The sequence below is a fragment of the Ovis canadensis genome, chromosome 6 (assembly GCF_042477335.2).
Source record: "Ovis canadensis isolate MfBH-ARS-UI-01 breed Bighorn chromosome 6, ARS-UI_OviCan_v2, whole genome shotgun sequence".
Classification (NCBI taxonomy): Eukaryota; Metazoa; Chordata; class Mammalia; order Artiodactyla; family Bovidae; genus Ovis; species Ovis canadensis.
In genome coordinates this window covers 38,756,120-38,773,995 of record NC_091250.1, presented here as the reverse complement: position 1 = coordinate 38,773,995, position 17,876 = coordinate 38,756,120, and the positions used below count along the sequence as shown (strand labels likewise).

General features: G+C 37.7%; 1 protein-coding gene across 4 annotated transcripts in view; it reads left to right on the top strand.

Moving 5' to 3' along the window:
* Positions 1-17,876, top strand: part of BANK1 (B cell scaffold protein with ankyrin repeats 1) — a 340,384-nt gene that overhangs the window by 260,756 nt on the left and 61,752 nt on the right. For all 4 annotated transcript variants that reach the window (XM_069593619.1, XM_069593616.1, XM_069593618.1 and 1 more), the window contains exon 8: positions 15,008-15,086. In XM_069593619.1, the coding sequence (XP_069449720.1) occupies positions 15,008-15,086 (79 nt within the window). The remainder of the gene's footprint in view (positions 1-15,007; positions 15,087-17,876) is intronic.

Here is a 17,876-nt window from a genome sequence, read left to right as displayed (position 1 = left end):
CTTTCATGAACACTACAGCCTGGGTCCCATTTCTGATTATTCTAATTAGTTGGTCTTGGGTGGGGCCTAGAAATAGGGAGTTTATGAAAGCTCCCCCTGGGAATTTAATGTGCATCGAGAGCCAAGATCACTACACTATTTGATATTGTTCCTCATCTTAGTTATCTTTCGTCTCAACCTCCTAAAATGCAATAATCTAGGTTATCCTTTCCAGAATGGGGTAAGGTATGAAAAGAACACTTCCGTGGTTGAAAATTTCCAATGCTTTCTTATATAGGTTTACTGTATAAGACCTGTACATTAGATGTGAAATGGAGTTCTTTATCCAGCCACATATAACAAGGTGTCTGAGTAGGATGTCATAATTTTAAATTCACTTTTTTCCTGATTCTCCTGACAGGTAATCTTCCCAGAACATATGATCTATTTAAATTGCCTTCTGAGCTGTATTTTTATCTTTAGTACACTTGGCCCACACATCCTCTGATTCACAAAAGGATAATATAGGGGTCACCTGAAATCATGCTGCTTTACATTTGGTTAAAGAAAGTGTCTCACCAAACTAGAGTTTAGATAACAGTATTCTTGCTTGGAGAATCCCAGGGATGGGGGAGCCTGGTAGGCTGCCGTCTATGGGGTTGCACAGAGTCGGACACGACTGAAGAGACTTAGCAGCAGTAGTAGCAGCAGAGATTTGTTAACTCATCATATGAAAGCCTGTCATTCTGTGGTTTTATTTATTTCTTTTTAAAAGTCAAAGGAAAAGAAAGAAAACATTGAGCTAATAGGCAAGTCTGAAAAAAATAAGAACGAAGAAATACAACCCCTAAAATTAAAACCTGACATCTGTTTATCATGTGTTAACTATTTGATGAAGTGGTCACAGTTTATGTGACTGGATAAAAGTAATTAAAAGAAACAAGCACAAATCCAACATCTCTGTTTTAGCAAATGACCTTGTATGTATAGGCTTTGCACTGGAAGGGTTGATAACGCTTACAGAGGTGATCAAACAGAAGTTGCTACTGTGTTCCAGAGATAAACCACTGTCCAGTGGCTGAGTGCTTTGGCTTATCTGTGAAATGTGGCTAAAGACTCAGGAAGTACGAAAGAAAGCGTGGATATAAAATCTGCTGTGGTAATGGGGGCCAGGGAAGCAAGGTAATCTGAAACCATAATTTTAAGTAAATTGTAATCTTCCTATCGCAAAATGTACTATCATAAAACAAATATAACTATAATGTGTGGAATTTCACTTTCATTTATCTTTTTATTACATCTATCAAAAGGCAGGTTAAGTCTACCTGATAAAAATGTTTCTCCACTGGAAAGAGTTACACTTTCTTGAAAATTCAATTGCTGGTAAATAAACAGTAAAATACAGACTTTTCTATCTTTAGGAATATATCAGAGTTATGTTTTAATGATTTTGAAGTCATAGAGGTCATCTTTCATCCTAAACTGTATAATAGAATTTAATTGATTACTAGGTTTTTTGGATTAACTCCATAATTTTCTCCTATTCACATTCTCTAGAAAATAGACTATTAGTCAAAGATAGAGCCTCTGAATTTCAGCTTCATTTTTACTACCAACATAAATTTTTAAACTTCACTATCATTTATATAACTTTGATCTGTAGTCAGACATGATTTCTTCATTGAGTAAAGAGTTTCATTTCCAAAACTATATTATTTTCACTCCATCTCTGTTAGTGTCATATTTACCTGGTACAAATAGTTTTAATAAAAAGCAACATATTCATAATATAAAGAACACTTGACAAGGATCCACAGGATATAAACCTCCCCAGTTCCCGGATTATCCTGGATTTGAATCTCTGCTTTATACACTGTAAGCTGTGGACAAGCCACCATCTCTTCATCTGTCTTCACTTAAGTGTCCTTGTGCCTGACTTGCAGTGTTGATATGAAGATGGTGATATATGTGAAACTGCTTTGAAAATCATTGATTACTTTATAAATGTAGACACTGTAATCAAAACCTTCCTAAATCATGACATCTGCATCTCATTCTTTGGCAGCAAGATAGAGGGAAGCGCTTCTAGTTATGTATCACGTGTATCTAAGAGTTGTAGATAAAACCCTGATTAGAAGGCTTCATCTAGTCCCCTTGAACAACCATTTAAAAACTTCTCTGCCTCTCTTATCCCATTTGTAATAACTATATACATTCCCCGAGGTGGATTTAGAAGGAATAAGAGCCACACACACTTTTGTTCTGTGCTACCAAGGAGACATAGACCATTAAGTTATCAAACGATATCACTGTGCAACCCATATGTTCTTACTTCTAACATTTTCATCTTACAACAGGTTTTTTTATTTTTTCCCTCTGAAAGATTGGGCCTAAAGCAAGATTCTCTGATTAGAACATATCTCCATTCATCTCATTTTTCATTTCTCAGAACACAAGAAATGTTTATTAGATATTTTCACTGTATTTGTATCCAAGCCAAATGTGAAAACAGAGCTGTCTCCTGCTTCTCAAAGGCAGGAGAGAAAATGAAAAGGGAAGCCTGGAAGTATCTTTGCTGGATTGCGTGTGTTTTCTCCCCATATCTATCCCTGACCCCACTGTCCCCATTAGCACTCTTCTAGCGGCATCTGTGGGCTTCCCAGGTGGTGCAGTGGTAAAAAAAATCCGCCTGCCAATGCAGGAGACACGAGATGCAAATTGATTCTGGGGTTGGAAAGATCTCCTGGAGTAGGAAATGGCAACCTGTTCCAATATTCTTGCCTGGAAAATTCCATGGACAGAGGAGCCTGGCAGGCTACAGTCAGCAGAGTCTCATAGAGCTGGACACAGCTCAGCGTACACACACATATTGGCATCTCTACAGCCGTGATATGGTTTAATGATGTCTGTGTGTACTTTCAAAGGCCATTATTGCCGTTTTGACCATCTCTTCTGTGGGGACAGAGTGGGCCTTCTGTTTTCTCATAACTCAGACAATAGCCAAGACAGTACTCAGCATATGCTTTACAGGCCAACTGGACAGACAGCCTGGCTCCCCACTACCTAGCCTGAGGGCCAGAAATACTAAGGAGACAGAACTGGGCAACTAGGGATTCTGTGCACCCTGTAAACAGACATTTGTTGCTCTTACCCGCTAGTCAAGCAGGATGATCCAGTGTTTCCCAACACAACCTGTGCTTTCCCAAGTCCACATTTAATTATGTCACTTTGCTCATGATGCCCAGCCCCCAGTTTTAAATATTTTAATCATCTTTCAAAGGTATCTCCAATGCCAGCCACAGCCCTGAAATTTGTGCATTTCTTCCAAAATTTTGTCAGCTATTTGTCCTATGATGGGGCTTCCCTACTGGCTCAATGGTAAAGAACCCATCTGCAATGCAGAGGACACAAGTCCAGTCCCTGGATCAGGAAGAGCCCCTGGAGTAGGAAATGGCAACTCACTCCAGTATTCTTGCCTGGGAACTCCCATGGACAGAGTCCATGAGATCACAAAAGAGTTGGACATGACTTAGCAACTGAGCATGCATGCATCTGTTCTGTGAATCTCTATGACTCTTGATTCATTGCCATCTTAGGTGACGACACATTCTTTCTTATAGACACATTTATTTTCCTATTGTTTGAGCCCTTTAATAAGAGACATTAGCTGTTACTTAACCCCACTGTAAGTTTTTTTTGACTCATTAAGTGAGGATTACAACAGTAAACCTATCTCATAAAATCATTTTGAGGCTGAAATAAATTAACATGATACAGAACTTAAGTGTGTGTGTGTGTGTGTGTGTGTGGGTGGATGTGCTTAGTCACTCAGTCATGTCTGACTCTTTGGGACCCTTTTGGACTGTAGCCCACCAGACCAGTACTGCTGCTGCTGCTGCTAAGTCGCTTCAGTCATGTCCGACTCTATGCGACCCCATAGACAGCAGCCCACCAGGCTCCGCTGTCCCTGGGATTCTCCAGGCAAGAACACTGGAGTGGGTTGCCATTTTCTTCTCCAATGCAGGAAAGTGAAAAGTGAAAGTGAAGTCACTCAGTTGTGTCCGACTCTTCGCGACCCCATGGACTGCAGCCTACCAGGCTCCTCCGTCCATGGGATTTTCCAGGCAAGAGTACTGGAGTGGGGTGCCATCGCCTTCTCTGGACCAGGGCTAGTACATTGTAAATATTGTATAAGTTATTATTTTTAATAATAATGCCATTGTACCTATCATATGTATTATGAATATGTATGTGGATATTTTCTGTTTTTTTTTAAACTTAACTTATCCTTCATTATACTCCCAGCCTAGCCTAGTTTCTAATATTTAGTAAGTTCTGAATATTTTTAAATAAGTAAATAAAAAATACAGCCCCATTGCCATTGCTGCAATTCTCTAGCGATAGAGTTTTGCCTAAACTGAATTGACATTGCTTTAGTTTGATGAATTTCTAAGCTATTCAGTGGTTTAGTGAGGAATATATCTTTATAAAACTTCCAAATGTCCTCAAATACAGGGTATAATATGTAATTTTTTATTCATTCACTTAGCTGAGCTGTTAATTTTTTATTCATTTGCTTAGTTCAGCTGTTCATAAATGCTAATCTCAGTTAAAGTACCTCAATCCTTATCTTACTATTTTAATTACATGATCCATAACAATGTAAAGTGATTCAAATATCTAAACAGAATATTTATAGTTAGAAAGCTAATTGACCTAGGGATTCAACCATTGTTAATATTTGTATGTGCTAACATGGAACAACAGACTGGTTCCAAACAGGAAAAGGAGTACATCAAGGCTGTATATTGTCACCCTGCTTATATGCAGAGTACGTCATGAGAAATGCTGGGCTGGAAGAAGCACAAGCTAGAATCAAGATTGCCAGGAGAAATATCAATAACCTCAGATATGCAGATGATACCACCCTTATGGCAGAAAGTGAAGAGGAACTAAAAAGCCTCTTGATGAAAGTGAAAGAGGAGAGTGAAAAAGTTGGCTTAAAGCTCAACATTCAGAAAATGAAGATCATGGCATCTGGTCCCATCACTTCATGGGAAATAGATGGGGAAACAGTAGAAACAGTGTCAGACTCTATTTTGGGGGGGCTCCAAAATCACTGCAGATGGTGACTGCAGCCATGAAATTAAAAGACGCTTACTCCTTGGAAAAAAAGTTATGACCAACCTAGACAGCATATTCAAAAGCAGAGACATTACTTTGCCAACAAAGGTCCATCTAGTCAACGCTGTGGTTTTTCCAGTGGTCATGTATGGATGCGAGAGTTGGACTGTGAAGAAAACAGCACGGAAGAATTGATGCTTTTGAACTATGGTGTTGGAGAAGACTCTTGAGAGTCCCTTGGACTGCAAGGAGATCCAACCAGTGCATTCTTTTTTGTGTGTATAAATTTTATATTATGTGTATTTTATTTTTTATTTTTATTTTTTTTAACTTTTTATTTTTACTTTATTTTACTTTATAATACTGTATTGGTTTTGCCATACATTGACATGAATCCACCACGGGTGTACATGCAATCCCAAACATGAACCCCCCTCCCACCTCCCTCCCCACAACATCCCTCCGGGTCATCCCCATGCACCAGCCCCAAGCATGCTGTATCCTGCATCGGACATAGACTGGTGATTTGATTCTTACATGATAGAAGGAGATCAGCCCTGGGATTTCTTTGGAAGGAATGATGCTAAAGCTGAAACTCCAGTACTTTGGCCACCTAATAACGCAAAGAGTTGACTCATTGGAGAAGACTCTGATGCTGGGAGGGACTGAGGGCAGGAGGAGAAGGTGACGACAGAGGATGAGACGGCTGGCTGGCATCACCAACTCGATGGACGTGAGTCTGAGTGAACTCCGGGAGTTGGTGATGGATAGGGAGGCCTGGCGTGCTGCGATTCATGGGGTCGCAAAGAGTCGGACACGACTGAGCGACTGAACTGAACTGAACCACCCAGAGTCCATAGTTCACCTTATTATTCACTCTTGGGGTCATACACTCTGTGTGTTTAGGCAAAAGTGTTAATAACCTATACACAAGATTTTCATTGCCAAGTATTATTCATTGCCCTAAAAATCTGTTCTGATAGTCTGGTTCAAGATGGTGGAGTAGAAGGATGTACGCTCATCTCCTCCTGCAAGAACACCAAAATCACAGCTAGCTGTTAAGCAACCATCAATTGGAGAACAGTGGAACCCAGTTCTAATGAGGTGGATGAAACTGGAGCCGATTATACAGAGTGAAGTAAGCCAGAAAGAAAAACACCGATACAGTATACTAACACATATATATGGAATTTAGAAAGATGTTAATGATAACCCTGTATGCGAGACAGCAAAAGAGACACAGATGTATAGAACGGACTTTTGGACTCTGTGGGAGAGGGAAAGGGTGGGATGATTTGGGAGAATGGCATTGAAACATGTATACTATCATATAAGAAATGAATTGCCAGTCTAGGTTCGATACAGGATACAGGATGCTTGGGGCTGGTGCACTGGAATGACCCAGAGAGATGATATGGGGAGGGAGATTGGAGGGGGGTTCAGGATTGGGAACTCATGTACACCCATGGTGGATTCATGTCAATGTATGGCAAAACCAATACAGTATTGTAAAGTAAAATAAAGTAAAATTTTAAAAAAAATTGAAAGATACCCTATGCCCAAAGACAAAGAAGCCACAGTGAGATGGTAGGAGGGGCGCAAACATAATAAAATCAAATCCCATACCCGCTGGATGAGCAACCTGCAAACTGGACAGCAATAATATCAAAGTTCTCCCACTGCTGTGAAGGTTCTGGGCCCCATGTCAGGCTTATTAGTCTGGGGATCCAGCAAAGGGATTGGGAATCCTCAGGGAATCTAATTATCTCATTGTTGTTTTAATTTGCATGTCCATAATACCATATGGGAAAGATGTGGGTCATTTTTCCGTATGCCTATTTGCCACATGTGTATCTTCTTTGCTGTGGTGTCTGATAAGATCTTTGGCCCATTTGTTAATCAGTTTGTTTTCTTGTTGAATTTTAAAACCTCTTCAGATACTTTGTTAACAGACCTTTATCAGAATTTATCTTTTCAGATATTCTCTCTTAGTCTGTGGCTTGTCTCCTGTTTGTCTTGAGTTTGTCTTTTACAAAGCAGAAGTTTTTATTTTAATAACGTTCAGGTTATCAACTATTTCTTTCATGGATCTTACTTTGGTGTTGTATCTAAAAAGACATCACCAGAACCAAAATCGTCTAAGTTTTTCCCATTATTGTCTGTGAGTTTTGTAATTTTGCTTTTAGGTCTATGATCTATTTTGGGTTAACTTTTGTAAAGGGTATAAAGTCTGTGTCTAGACTGATGTTTCACATGTGGATGTCCACTTGTTTCAACACCATTGGTTGAAGACTCTCTTGGTTCCATTGTATTGCCTTTGTTGTTCTGTCAAAGATAAATTGACCGTACGTATAGAGGAATTTCTTTTTAATTTAAGGAGCTATTTTAAACTTTATATATTCTGTTGTGAAACCCTTGTGCAGGCAAATGCCATGGCCTGCTATTTGGAAATGAATAACTGTCTAAATTAAGAACCAGAAAAATCTTTCTCAGAAGATATGGAAAGCTAAAGATAAATTTCATTAAACTAATTTATCTAAACTTCATGTAAGATTACACACTCATGAAGTTACTTCTAGATGAAAATGGATATCAGACACACCCTGATTTCCATTAGACTAGCCCTGGTTTCCTTTAGGCTGTGAATATGAAGGTTAGGAATTATTTTCACAAGCAACTGAAATCTACCAAACAAATCACTTGAAGCGTGAAAATGCTAAGCTACTGCCTTACAAGATGCTTGCACTTCTCAGTGGCAGAATGAAGTGGGATGAAGCTCTTTTTACAGTAATTTTAGAATAGAAGCAGCAGCACCTTTAGTGTTTTGGTTGGGGCCCCCACAAAATAAAATTTATTTCACTATTACAAGTTAAAAGCGTTCGGATTTCTGGACTAAAGAAAATGATGTTTTTCTCCCAAAGTGAACTTACTGGTTTTATTGATTCTCTTCTTTTTTTTTTTTTTTTTTGAAAGTTTATTTTATTTATTTATTTATTTTTGGGGGGGGTTAGTTTTTTTTTTTCTTTTTTTTTTCTTTTTTTTTCTTTTTAGTTTTTTATTTTTTACATTTTAAAATCTTTAATTCTTACATGCATTCCCAAACATGAACCCCCCTCCCACCTCCCTCCCCATAACATCTTTCTGGGTCATCCTCATGCACCTGCCAGTGTAGGGGAAACATGTTTTTTTAATATATAACAATGTTGTTTTTCCTACCACAAACTTTTTCCATTTTATTTTTACCTTAAATGCACTGCAGATTTACTTTCAATAGGTTTGTTCTGTTATTAAATTATCAAGTCTAGTATAACTTTTGGTTGTTTTGGTACATAAACATATATATTTGTCTGTTTCTTTGATCTATATTTAGGTAAGATCTAAGTATCCATCCTGCCAATGTACTTACTCATCAAAACTAAGTGGGAAAGGTAAAGGTCTGATAACTTATTTGAATGTAAGCTAGTAAATTGAGATGGGGTAAAAATGACTTTTAATAAGAAAAATTATTTATTGAGGATACATATGTGTCTCACAGATTTCTGTGATTAAGAGATACTGCTCTGCTACTAAATGATATTGATGGTTTTGCTAGTTCCATTCCACAATTTAAATGTAAAACTGTAAAATGGGAATACTTAAGAGTATTATGGTGTGTTGCCACATCAAAAAAATATAAATCTATATATTTATAATTAGTAATAACAGCTTTGTCTCTAGTAACTTTTCCCCAAAAGAAGAGCCTCTTCTGAATTTTACCTGCCTTCAAACTGAAGGTTTGAGGCTAGAAATTTTATTTGCTCTTCTACTGTATCTTCATTAATTTATGATTCATCTTTTCTGACTGTTGATCCTTCATATTTTAAATTCTCTGATCAATAGGATTGACTCTTCTAATTCTGTATGTCAAAGCTAGAAATTATTCCAGCCTTATAAACACCTATTGGGGACAGATTAGCTACAGTATAAGTTTTAAGAACCTTTCTATTTAATTTGTTCAAAGAACACTTATTTTCTGATAATATAAACTTAGAGGTCTTTTGTCTCGTTTGTCAAATAACACTTATTATCTAACAACTGAAGAGTATGATCTTTGGGGGAAATTGCTGGGTCTCTAAGGGGTGTCTTGTGTTTGCTTCTGGCTTAGATTTCAGAAACCACTTGCTTTTCTGTTTTTAGATAAATGACATGTGCAACAACTGTGATGATGACAATGCTAACCTTTTATTACTCAGCTTGGATTTTTCCATTTGGTTCTCTTTGACCCTCACTCAAATTATCAAAAGCTCAGAAAAAAAGAAAAAAAAAAGATGGCTGTTAGCAATAGTCATCATAAATGTAAACCTGGCTACCTCTTCACTGACTCCAATCTGTCAACTTGGAAACATGTAAATGTATCCATTATTTAGCCTCTATTTAGTTTTGCTCCAAATTAAAGCATGTTTTTAAAACATTTTATATAATTGGAGTATTCAAAACACCATAATGATTTCTATTTCTGACATACTGGTATTTTGTGTTTCCTTTACAGAAGTTTACATTTTTTAAACTTAGGATTTTGAAACTAAAACTGATTTCAAGGTTTTATAATTGTCAGTGGCAAAGCTTTACATTTATGTCTGGTATATGCTTCTGTTTTTATTATAGGAATAGAAAAAAGAACTGCAGTAATGCCCTCTTTCAGTAACATCTTTAACTCATTGTTTGAAAAACAAGTCTTAAGGAGTGTTGTCCTGTAACCCTTACTCACATCATAGTTCCTAAAAGGAAATTCTGTATATATAATGCCCTCCATTCTTCACTCCCATATTACTCCCCAAGATTCAATCTGGGATGAAATCACACAGTTCTATTGTAGTTTCCCTACCTAGGATCACCAATGATCTTGATTTAAAATGTTTAGAAACTGTTTTCAGAACTTTTCTTTGTTACCCTTGGTGAAGCAAGGATTACTTGAAATTCTCTGTCTTTGGCCATTCAAGCTGCTCTAACAAAAATATCATAAGCTGGGTGGCTTATAAACAACAAACACATATTTCTCATAGTTCAAGAGGCTGGGAAGTCCAAAATCATGGTGCCATCAGATCTGGTATCTGGTGAGGGCCCTCCTCCTGGTTCATGCATAGTGATCTTCTCACTGTGTCCTCATATGATGGAAGGGATAAGGTATCTTTGTGAGGTCTCTTTTATCAGGGCACTAATCCCATTCATCAGAGCCCCACCCTCATGATCTTATTACTGTCCAAAAACCTCCACCCCCAATATAATCACTTTGAGGGTTAGGATTTTGACATATGAATTTTGAAGGGACACAAATATTTAATCTAAAGTATAGTCTCTCCTGATTTTTCTTCCTCCCTCCAGGTTTTTCCCTTTGCTTCTGTGAATAGTTGTTCTAGTATCCTTTGCTGAATCCTAGAATCTAGACCCCAGAAAAATTTGGAGCAAATTACACGTCTAGAAATCATCATGATAGAGATATAAATTAAAGACATTGCAGTGGATAAGATCTCCCAGACAGGATACGTTCTATACGAATAGAAGGACAAGTGTGGAAACCAGGAAAAGCCAGTTTATAAAGAGGGCTGGGCAGTGCAGACCATAGATTATATTTAATATTTTTTATTGAAGTATAGCTGATTTACAATGTTGTGCCAATCTCTGCTATAAAGTGACTCAGTTATGCATAAATACACATTCTTTTTCATATTCTTTCCCTTTATGGTTTATAACAGGATATTGAATATAGGTCCCTGTGCTATACAGTAGAACCTTGTTTATCCATCCTATATATAGTAGCTTGAATCTGCTAACCCCATACTTCCAGTCCTTCTCTCAGCCACCCTCCTCCCCCTTAGCAACCACAAGTCTGTTCTCTATGCATAGACCACATTTACAAGCAAACTTGGTTGGATAAATATCCAAATTATTACAGTTTTATTATGACACATAGTTTCAGCATTGTATCATTGTACGAACAAGAGAATAAACTAGTTGTTCAGGTTCCTTTCAGACTTTGGATTCCATAATTGTGAATGACAATAACATTTTTACTTTTACAGCTACAACCTTAAGCAAGGAATGGATTTTAGTTGTATCATTCACATTTTAGTGAAAGATGGCTGAATTCAAACCATGCGTAAAGTGAAAGTCAGAGTGTTAGTAGCTCAGTTGTGTCTGACTCTTTGTGACCCCATGGACTGTAGCTCCCCAGGCTCCTCTGTGCATGGGATTCTCCAGGCAAGAATACTGGAGTGGGTAGCCATTCCCTTCTCCAGGAGATCTTCATGACCCAGGGATCAAATCCAGGCTTCCTGCGTTGAAGGTGGATTCCTTACCTTCTGAGAAACCAAGGAAGCCCTGGTTCAGTAAAGGTACTGCTACCTCACAAATGCAATCACAACTGTGATGGATTAGAAACAAGTATTATCATATAGGGCTGGAATGTAGTTAAAAGGGTCAGGTGCCCAAGCCTGAAATTCACAACTGTAGTTAGAACTGATGGATCTAAGACCAGAAGCTGTTAGCCCTGTGTGTCACCCCTTAGGGAGACTGGCTGGAGGTGGCCTCAAGGTGCGAGGAAAGCTTAGACTTCAAAATCCACTCTCTGTCCTCTGCACCACATAACAAAGTATCAAAGTGCTTAGATGTCAGAATGCCATCGTACTTTTGAGCCATCCTTGATTTTACCGGTTATTAATATGTCATTAGATATAACACATTTTTCCAAAGTAAATATGATGTAAGTGTAAAGAATTCTAGAAAGACACAATTTTTTTCAGTGTAAATAAGTAAAGATCCTTTCATTCCTGAGAAAACAGTTGCTTTCTATATAGCCTGATTGTACAAAATACCAGTTTGACATAATAATTATGAAAGAAGTGCTCAATCAAATTTGGCTATTTTTTGTATTTGGAAGCCATTTCCTTCAAGACACTTTTAGGCTTTTGTGTTTGTGTATATAAATGCCATAAAGCTTAAGTTATATTGTAAAAATTATTCCATTAGGTTTCAACTTCAGTACACACACACACACACACGCACACACAGACATAAACCCCTACCAAGTTGCCCACAGTCTCTTTATTAAGAGACTGATTTTTCAGCTTGTGGTATCTAGGTTTGTAAATAGGATAAAGGAAATTTCACATAAATCCTGAAATCTTTGAAAAGCATTCCTGTTACTCAACTAGTAAAAACTCCCTTGGTGTGATTTTAATATTATAGATTTTTAAAAATAGATTCTTGATCTACTTTGTGAAATATAGAGGTCAGGCTAACTGAAAACAAAAAATGGCCATATCAACAATGCTTTTAATACTGAGCATTCAGACATCAACCAACTTGTCAATCTCTGTAGTAAAGTTACATGACTTTTCACATTAGCATTCAATTGAGCCCACAAAGGAGAAAATATGATTTAAATAGAAAAGAATGTGAAACACATGTTATATGTATATGAAAAACAGAGTCACTTTTCTATACACCAGGAACTAACTCAACATTGCAAATCAACTAATACTTCAATAAAAAAAGAAAATGAGCTTCTGCATCAAGCTCACTATAAAAACATTAAAGAGATTTTTTAGTTTCAAGATTTCAATGGAAATCAAAGACTGCTGCTTCTGGCTTCCCCAGTGGCTCAGTGGTAAAGAATCTGCCTGCAATACAGAAGACTTGCAAAGCTGCTGGTTCCATCCCTGAGTTGGGAAGATCCCTGGAGTAGGAAATGGCAGCCCACTCTAGTATTTTTGGCTGGGAGATCCCATGTACAAAGGAACTTGGCAGGCTACAGTCCATGGGGTTGCAAAGAGTCAGACATGACTGATTAAACAAAAACAACAACAAATAAAATAAATTTCATTGAGCTCTCAATGGCCAAAGTGGGTAACAAACCAAATTGATGAAGTCATGATGCAAGTCAAATACCCTTGCACACCAAGTCTGTTATAAGTTTAATGATGCTTTAATGTGGACACTTCTAAGTTTTACAGAGACATACCAAGTGTAGAGCAATGGCCTAATCATTTCCATCAGTTTTTTTAAATAAAAAAGCATAAATTGTTTGAATAATCCCTTGGATTTCTTGGTTAAAAAATGTGATCTATGCTAATGCAACCAAGCTCCATCTCTTTCTCAACATGTGTTTGTACAAATAGAATGGTCACTGGAGTTACTTAGTTTTCTCTACAACCACCAATGTGTTCCAGTAATTTAGACTCCTTCAGATATTATAAGCAAAGGCTAGCAATTCCAGCTTCCCAGATGGCTCAGTGGTAAAAGAATCTGCCTGCCAATGCAGGAGATGCGGGAGACATGGGTTTGGTCCCTGGGTCAGGAGGATCCTCTGGAGAAAGATATGGCAACTTACTCCAGTATCCTTGCCTAGAGAATCCCACAGATAGAGGACCCCGATGGGCTACAGTCCATAGGGCTACAAAGATTTGGACACAACTGAACAACTGAGCACAGCAATTCCTGAGAAAATAAAGCAGGTTCCTATGCTTTCTCAATAATTCCCACTTCTAATTGTAGTGGAACTGATTTATGAAAGAGGAACATCAATTCCTTTACTCCGTTTCCTTTTTGTTTTGAAAGAAACTTCTTTAAAATCTCACTGTCTTTCATTGTATTTTAATCCCTGATGTAATTAATTATTTTTTGAACTGGTAAAAGATACAGAAATGTTCAAAGGAAGCAAAATTTATGGTTTCTAAATGAAATAGTTCTATTCAGTTTTATTCAGGAGTTATCTGTTGTAAAAATTTCATATTTATTGCTGTGAATCTTAAAAATATTGCAAGAAGTTCCACTTAAAATATATTTGGTGATTGCAGCCATGAAACTAAAAGACGCTTACTCCTTGGAAGGAAAGTTTTGACCAACCTAGAGGGCATATTCAAAAGGAGAGACATTACTTTGCAAACAAAGGTCCGTCTAGTCAAGGCTATGGTTTTTCCAGTGGTCATGTATGGATATGAGAGTTGGACTGTGAAGAAAGCTGAGCGCCGAAGAATTGATGCTTTTGAACTGTGGCATTGGAGAAGACTCTTGAGAGTCCCTTGGACTGCAAGGAGATCCAACCAGTCCATCCTAAAGGAGATTAGTCCTGGGTATTCTTTGGAAGAAATGATGCTAAAGCTGAAACTCCAGTACTTTGGCCACCTCATGCGAAGAGTTGACTCATTGGAAAAGACTCTGATGCTGGGAGGGATTGGGGGCAGGAGGAAAAGGGAACGACAGAGGATAACAGGTGATGGACAGGGAGGCCTCAGTTCAGTTCAGTTCAGTTCAGTTCATTCGCTCAGTCATGTCTGACTCTTTGCAACCCCATGAATCGCAGCACACCAGGCCTCCCTGTCCATCACCAACTCCCGGAGTTCACTCAGACTCATATCCATCGAGTCAGTGATGCCATCCAGCCATCTCATCCTCTGTCATCCCCTTCTCCTCCTGCCCCCAATCCCTCCCAGCATCAGAGTCTTTTCCAATGAGTCAACTCTTCTCACGAGGTGGCCAAAGTACTGGAGTTTCAGCTTTAACATCATTCCCTCTAAACAACACCCAGGGTTGATCTCCTTCAGAATGGACTGGTTGGATCTCCTGGCTTGCTGCAATTTATTGGGTCACAAAGAGTCAGACATGACTGAGCTACTGAACTGAACTGAACTGAACTGATGAATGTTACGTTGTTCTAGTTACACTTTTTTAATACCATGTTTCATTGAAAAAAATATAGATGGCCCAAATATAATAGCTAAGATATATAATATGATCAAAGTATTTAAATTAAAATTTAAAAACTAATTCTTATTTTTGCAGGTATCAGTTCTCCATTTGGTATATTAAAAATACAGATATATTAGTATCAATGCATGTTATTGAAAATTATACTCCTTTATTTCAGATCCAAGAAGTTAGCAGAGATAATGAGCAAGAAAATCATTATGAAGAGAGTATCACCTCATTTTCTACATGTTTTCCTAGTAAGTGCTTCTCTGTGTTACATATATACATAACACTTAAATTAAGGTATTTGTAACTGGTAAAGTCAAACTGAAGAGAGTGTGGAAAAACACGAAGAGCAGTGGAAGACATTTAATTAATGGTATGACTTTAAGCATATCATCTGGTAGAAATATTACTACATTATCGTGCTAATTTAAATAGTTCTAACAAGTTCAGTGTTTAATAATCAAACCAGCAGTCTGTCCTACCAAAAAAGGTACACTAGTCAATCTAATATAAATGTTCTGTGATAAGTATGTTTTTTCGATTTTTTTAAACAAAGTCACATTATTTTCAGACCTTAGTTTTCCCCGATAAGAAATGAGAAATTTGTACTAGTTCTCTCTAAGGTCCCCGCTAGCTGTAATAGAATGTAGTTCTATATATAATGATCGAAGACTATTTCAGAATCTTCCTCCATGTACATAATTCTACCCATCATGCCTGAGTCCATTGGTTCACAACTGCTTGCTCACTGGGCTAGTCTGATGGGCATCTCCCACTCAACATTTCTAAATCTGAAAGCCCCCAGTCATGCCCAGATCTACTCTACCTGCTGACATTGCCATGTCAAGAAATGAAGATTTCTTCCTTGTTCAATTCAGTCCCCAAACTTGGAGTCACCCTTTTTTACTTTCTCTCCTATCCCATTTCCAATGTACTTCCACTAAAACGATAGTACTGTGAACTCTGACTTCACAATATAGCCAGTATTTCCTTACCCTATCACTGTTATTTATCCACACTGTCCCCTCTGGCATCAGCTCTCCCCTGGATTGTCGCAATAACACAGTGGCTCTTAATGGAGCACATTTTCTACTCCCAACAGAGAATGCATGTCAATGAATGGAGATTTTGTTGTGGTCATGAGTTGAGAAGGGAGTTTTGCTAAATATTCTGCTAAATATTCTGCAATACACAGGACATGCCCCAGGAAACACAGGATTATCTTCTCTAAAACGCCAGTAGTACTCTGTTAAGAAACCTTGAAACAGCTGCCTTCCCATTTGCCCCTAATATTCTGTACTTTATGAAGGAACTATTCACATTTATGTTCCAAATTCTCCTGTTCTTACCACAAGTTGTTTGCACTTTGAACAGTTCACAGTTGATGCTCCACAAAACTGCCTACCGGTTTTTCAATTGATGGGATGACTTGCAAATCAAATAATATTAAATATAATTCCTTAGCTAGCATACTTTGGCAAAATCAGTAAACTCTTCAAACACTAGGGCAGAACACAAAATCATGCTAAATGATAATGTAATCAATCAATGTACTAAATTTTAAAGTTTTACTTTTTATTATCATTTTAATGATTTATTATCATTTTAGTGTTAAAGAAAGTGATGAAAATGCCATCACTGATAATGACCATGTATTTATTATGACATTTGATTCTCAGAAGTACTACCTATAATAAGAAGACATTATTTCAGTTATTGGTACAGAACCACCTCATTTCTACAGACTCTTGGGACCTGAAACTGTCACCGATATGAAATTCTGTGTGATTGGACTCAGGCCTCTGACTCTTTCCTTAGAGAAGTGAAACATAGAACACCCTAAGTCAGCAAATTTCCATTGGTATCATTTCTGTGAAGTTTCCTAAAACCCATTGACCCACCACGTAAGACTCTCTAGGGCTGTATTCCAGGTTAGGGCATATTTGACAAGGACTAAGGAGACCCTGATGGCTCAGAGGTTAAAGCGTCTGCCTCCAATGCGGGAGACCCGGTTCAATCCCTGGGTCGGGAAGATCCCCTGGAGAAGGAAATGGCAACCCACTCTTCTTGCCTGGAGTATTCCCATGTATTCTTGCCTGGAGTATTCCAAGTATTCTTGCCTGGAGAATCTCATGGATAGTGGAGCCTGGTAGGCTACAGTCCACAGGGTCACAAAGAGTCAGACACGACTGAGCGACTTCACTTTCTTTCACAAGGAGACCCTGTTGCTTAGACAGTGTTTCCATAAAATAGAATACATAAACTGAGCATGTTAACATAAAGGTAGCTGTAAGGAATTGCGTATAGCATGAATGTGATTCTAAGTTGATGATCGATTTGCCCAGACAGGAACAGTGAAGTCCTTTTGCTAGCCTGAGCAATGATTTCTTTTCAGCCACTCCATTATTTACTCCATCAGCATATCTAGAAACTACTTTATTTCAGGCTGTGTTTGGGGTTAGAGGCAGAAAGATGAATGAGGTCTGTGCAGAGATCTGTGCAAGAACGAAACACCGTCTGCTCTGCCCCAGCTGATAGTTAAGGAATCTTGGTTGCAGTTCTAATACTAGCAGCTAGACCTTTTTTCTTTCCCACATGAAAAATGAGAGAAATTAAAAATAAAATTCATGTAGAAATACGTAGTACCATCATGGACATGATTTTCCCACATGACTGATTTTTTTCCTCCTGTTGCTAAAAAATGTCTACCATGTAACTCTTCGTATAAAAAAAAAAATTCCTCTTTGTCTGTACTCTGCCACTTGTCTTCTTTAGCTGTGTTTTAGTTTAACAAAACTTTGAAACAACAGTTATTTGCTTTTCTATTGCACTCATGACCCCAATTCGCCCTTTCCCTCCAGTATAGATTCCAAAGTTCATTTCAAATTTTTGTGAATACTTTATTTAGAGCAGAATTTCTATAAAGAAAATATCAACCACAAGTTTTAAGAGTTAAAGTTATTGCATTCTGTATTTTTTTATTTTCTTCCTGGGTAGCTAGAGAGCATTTACTGTGTACAGTGTAAACACAAATAATGGAA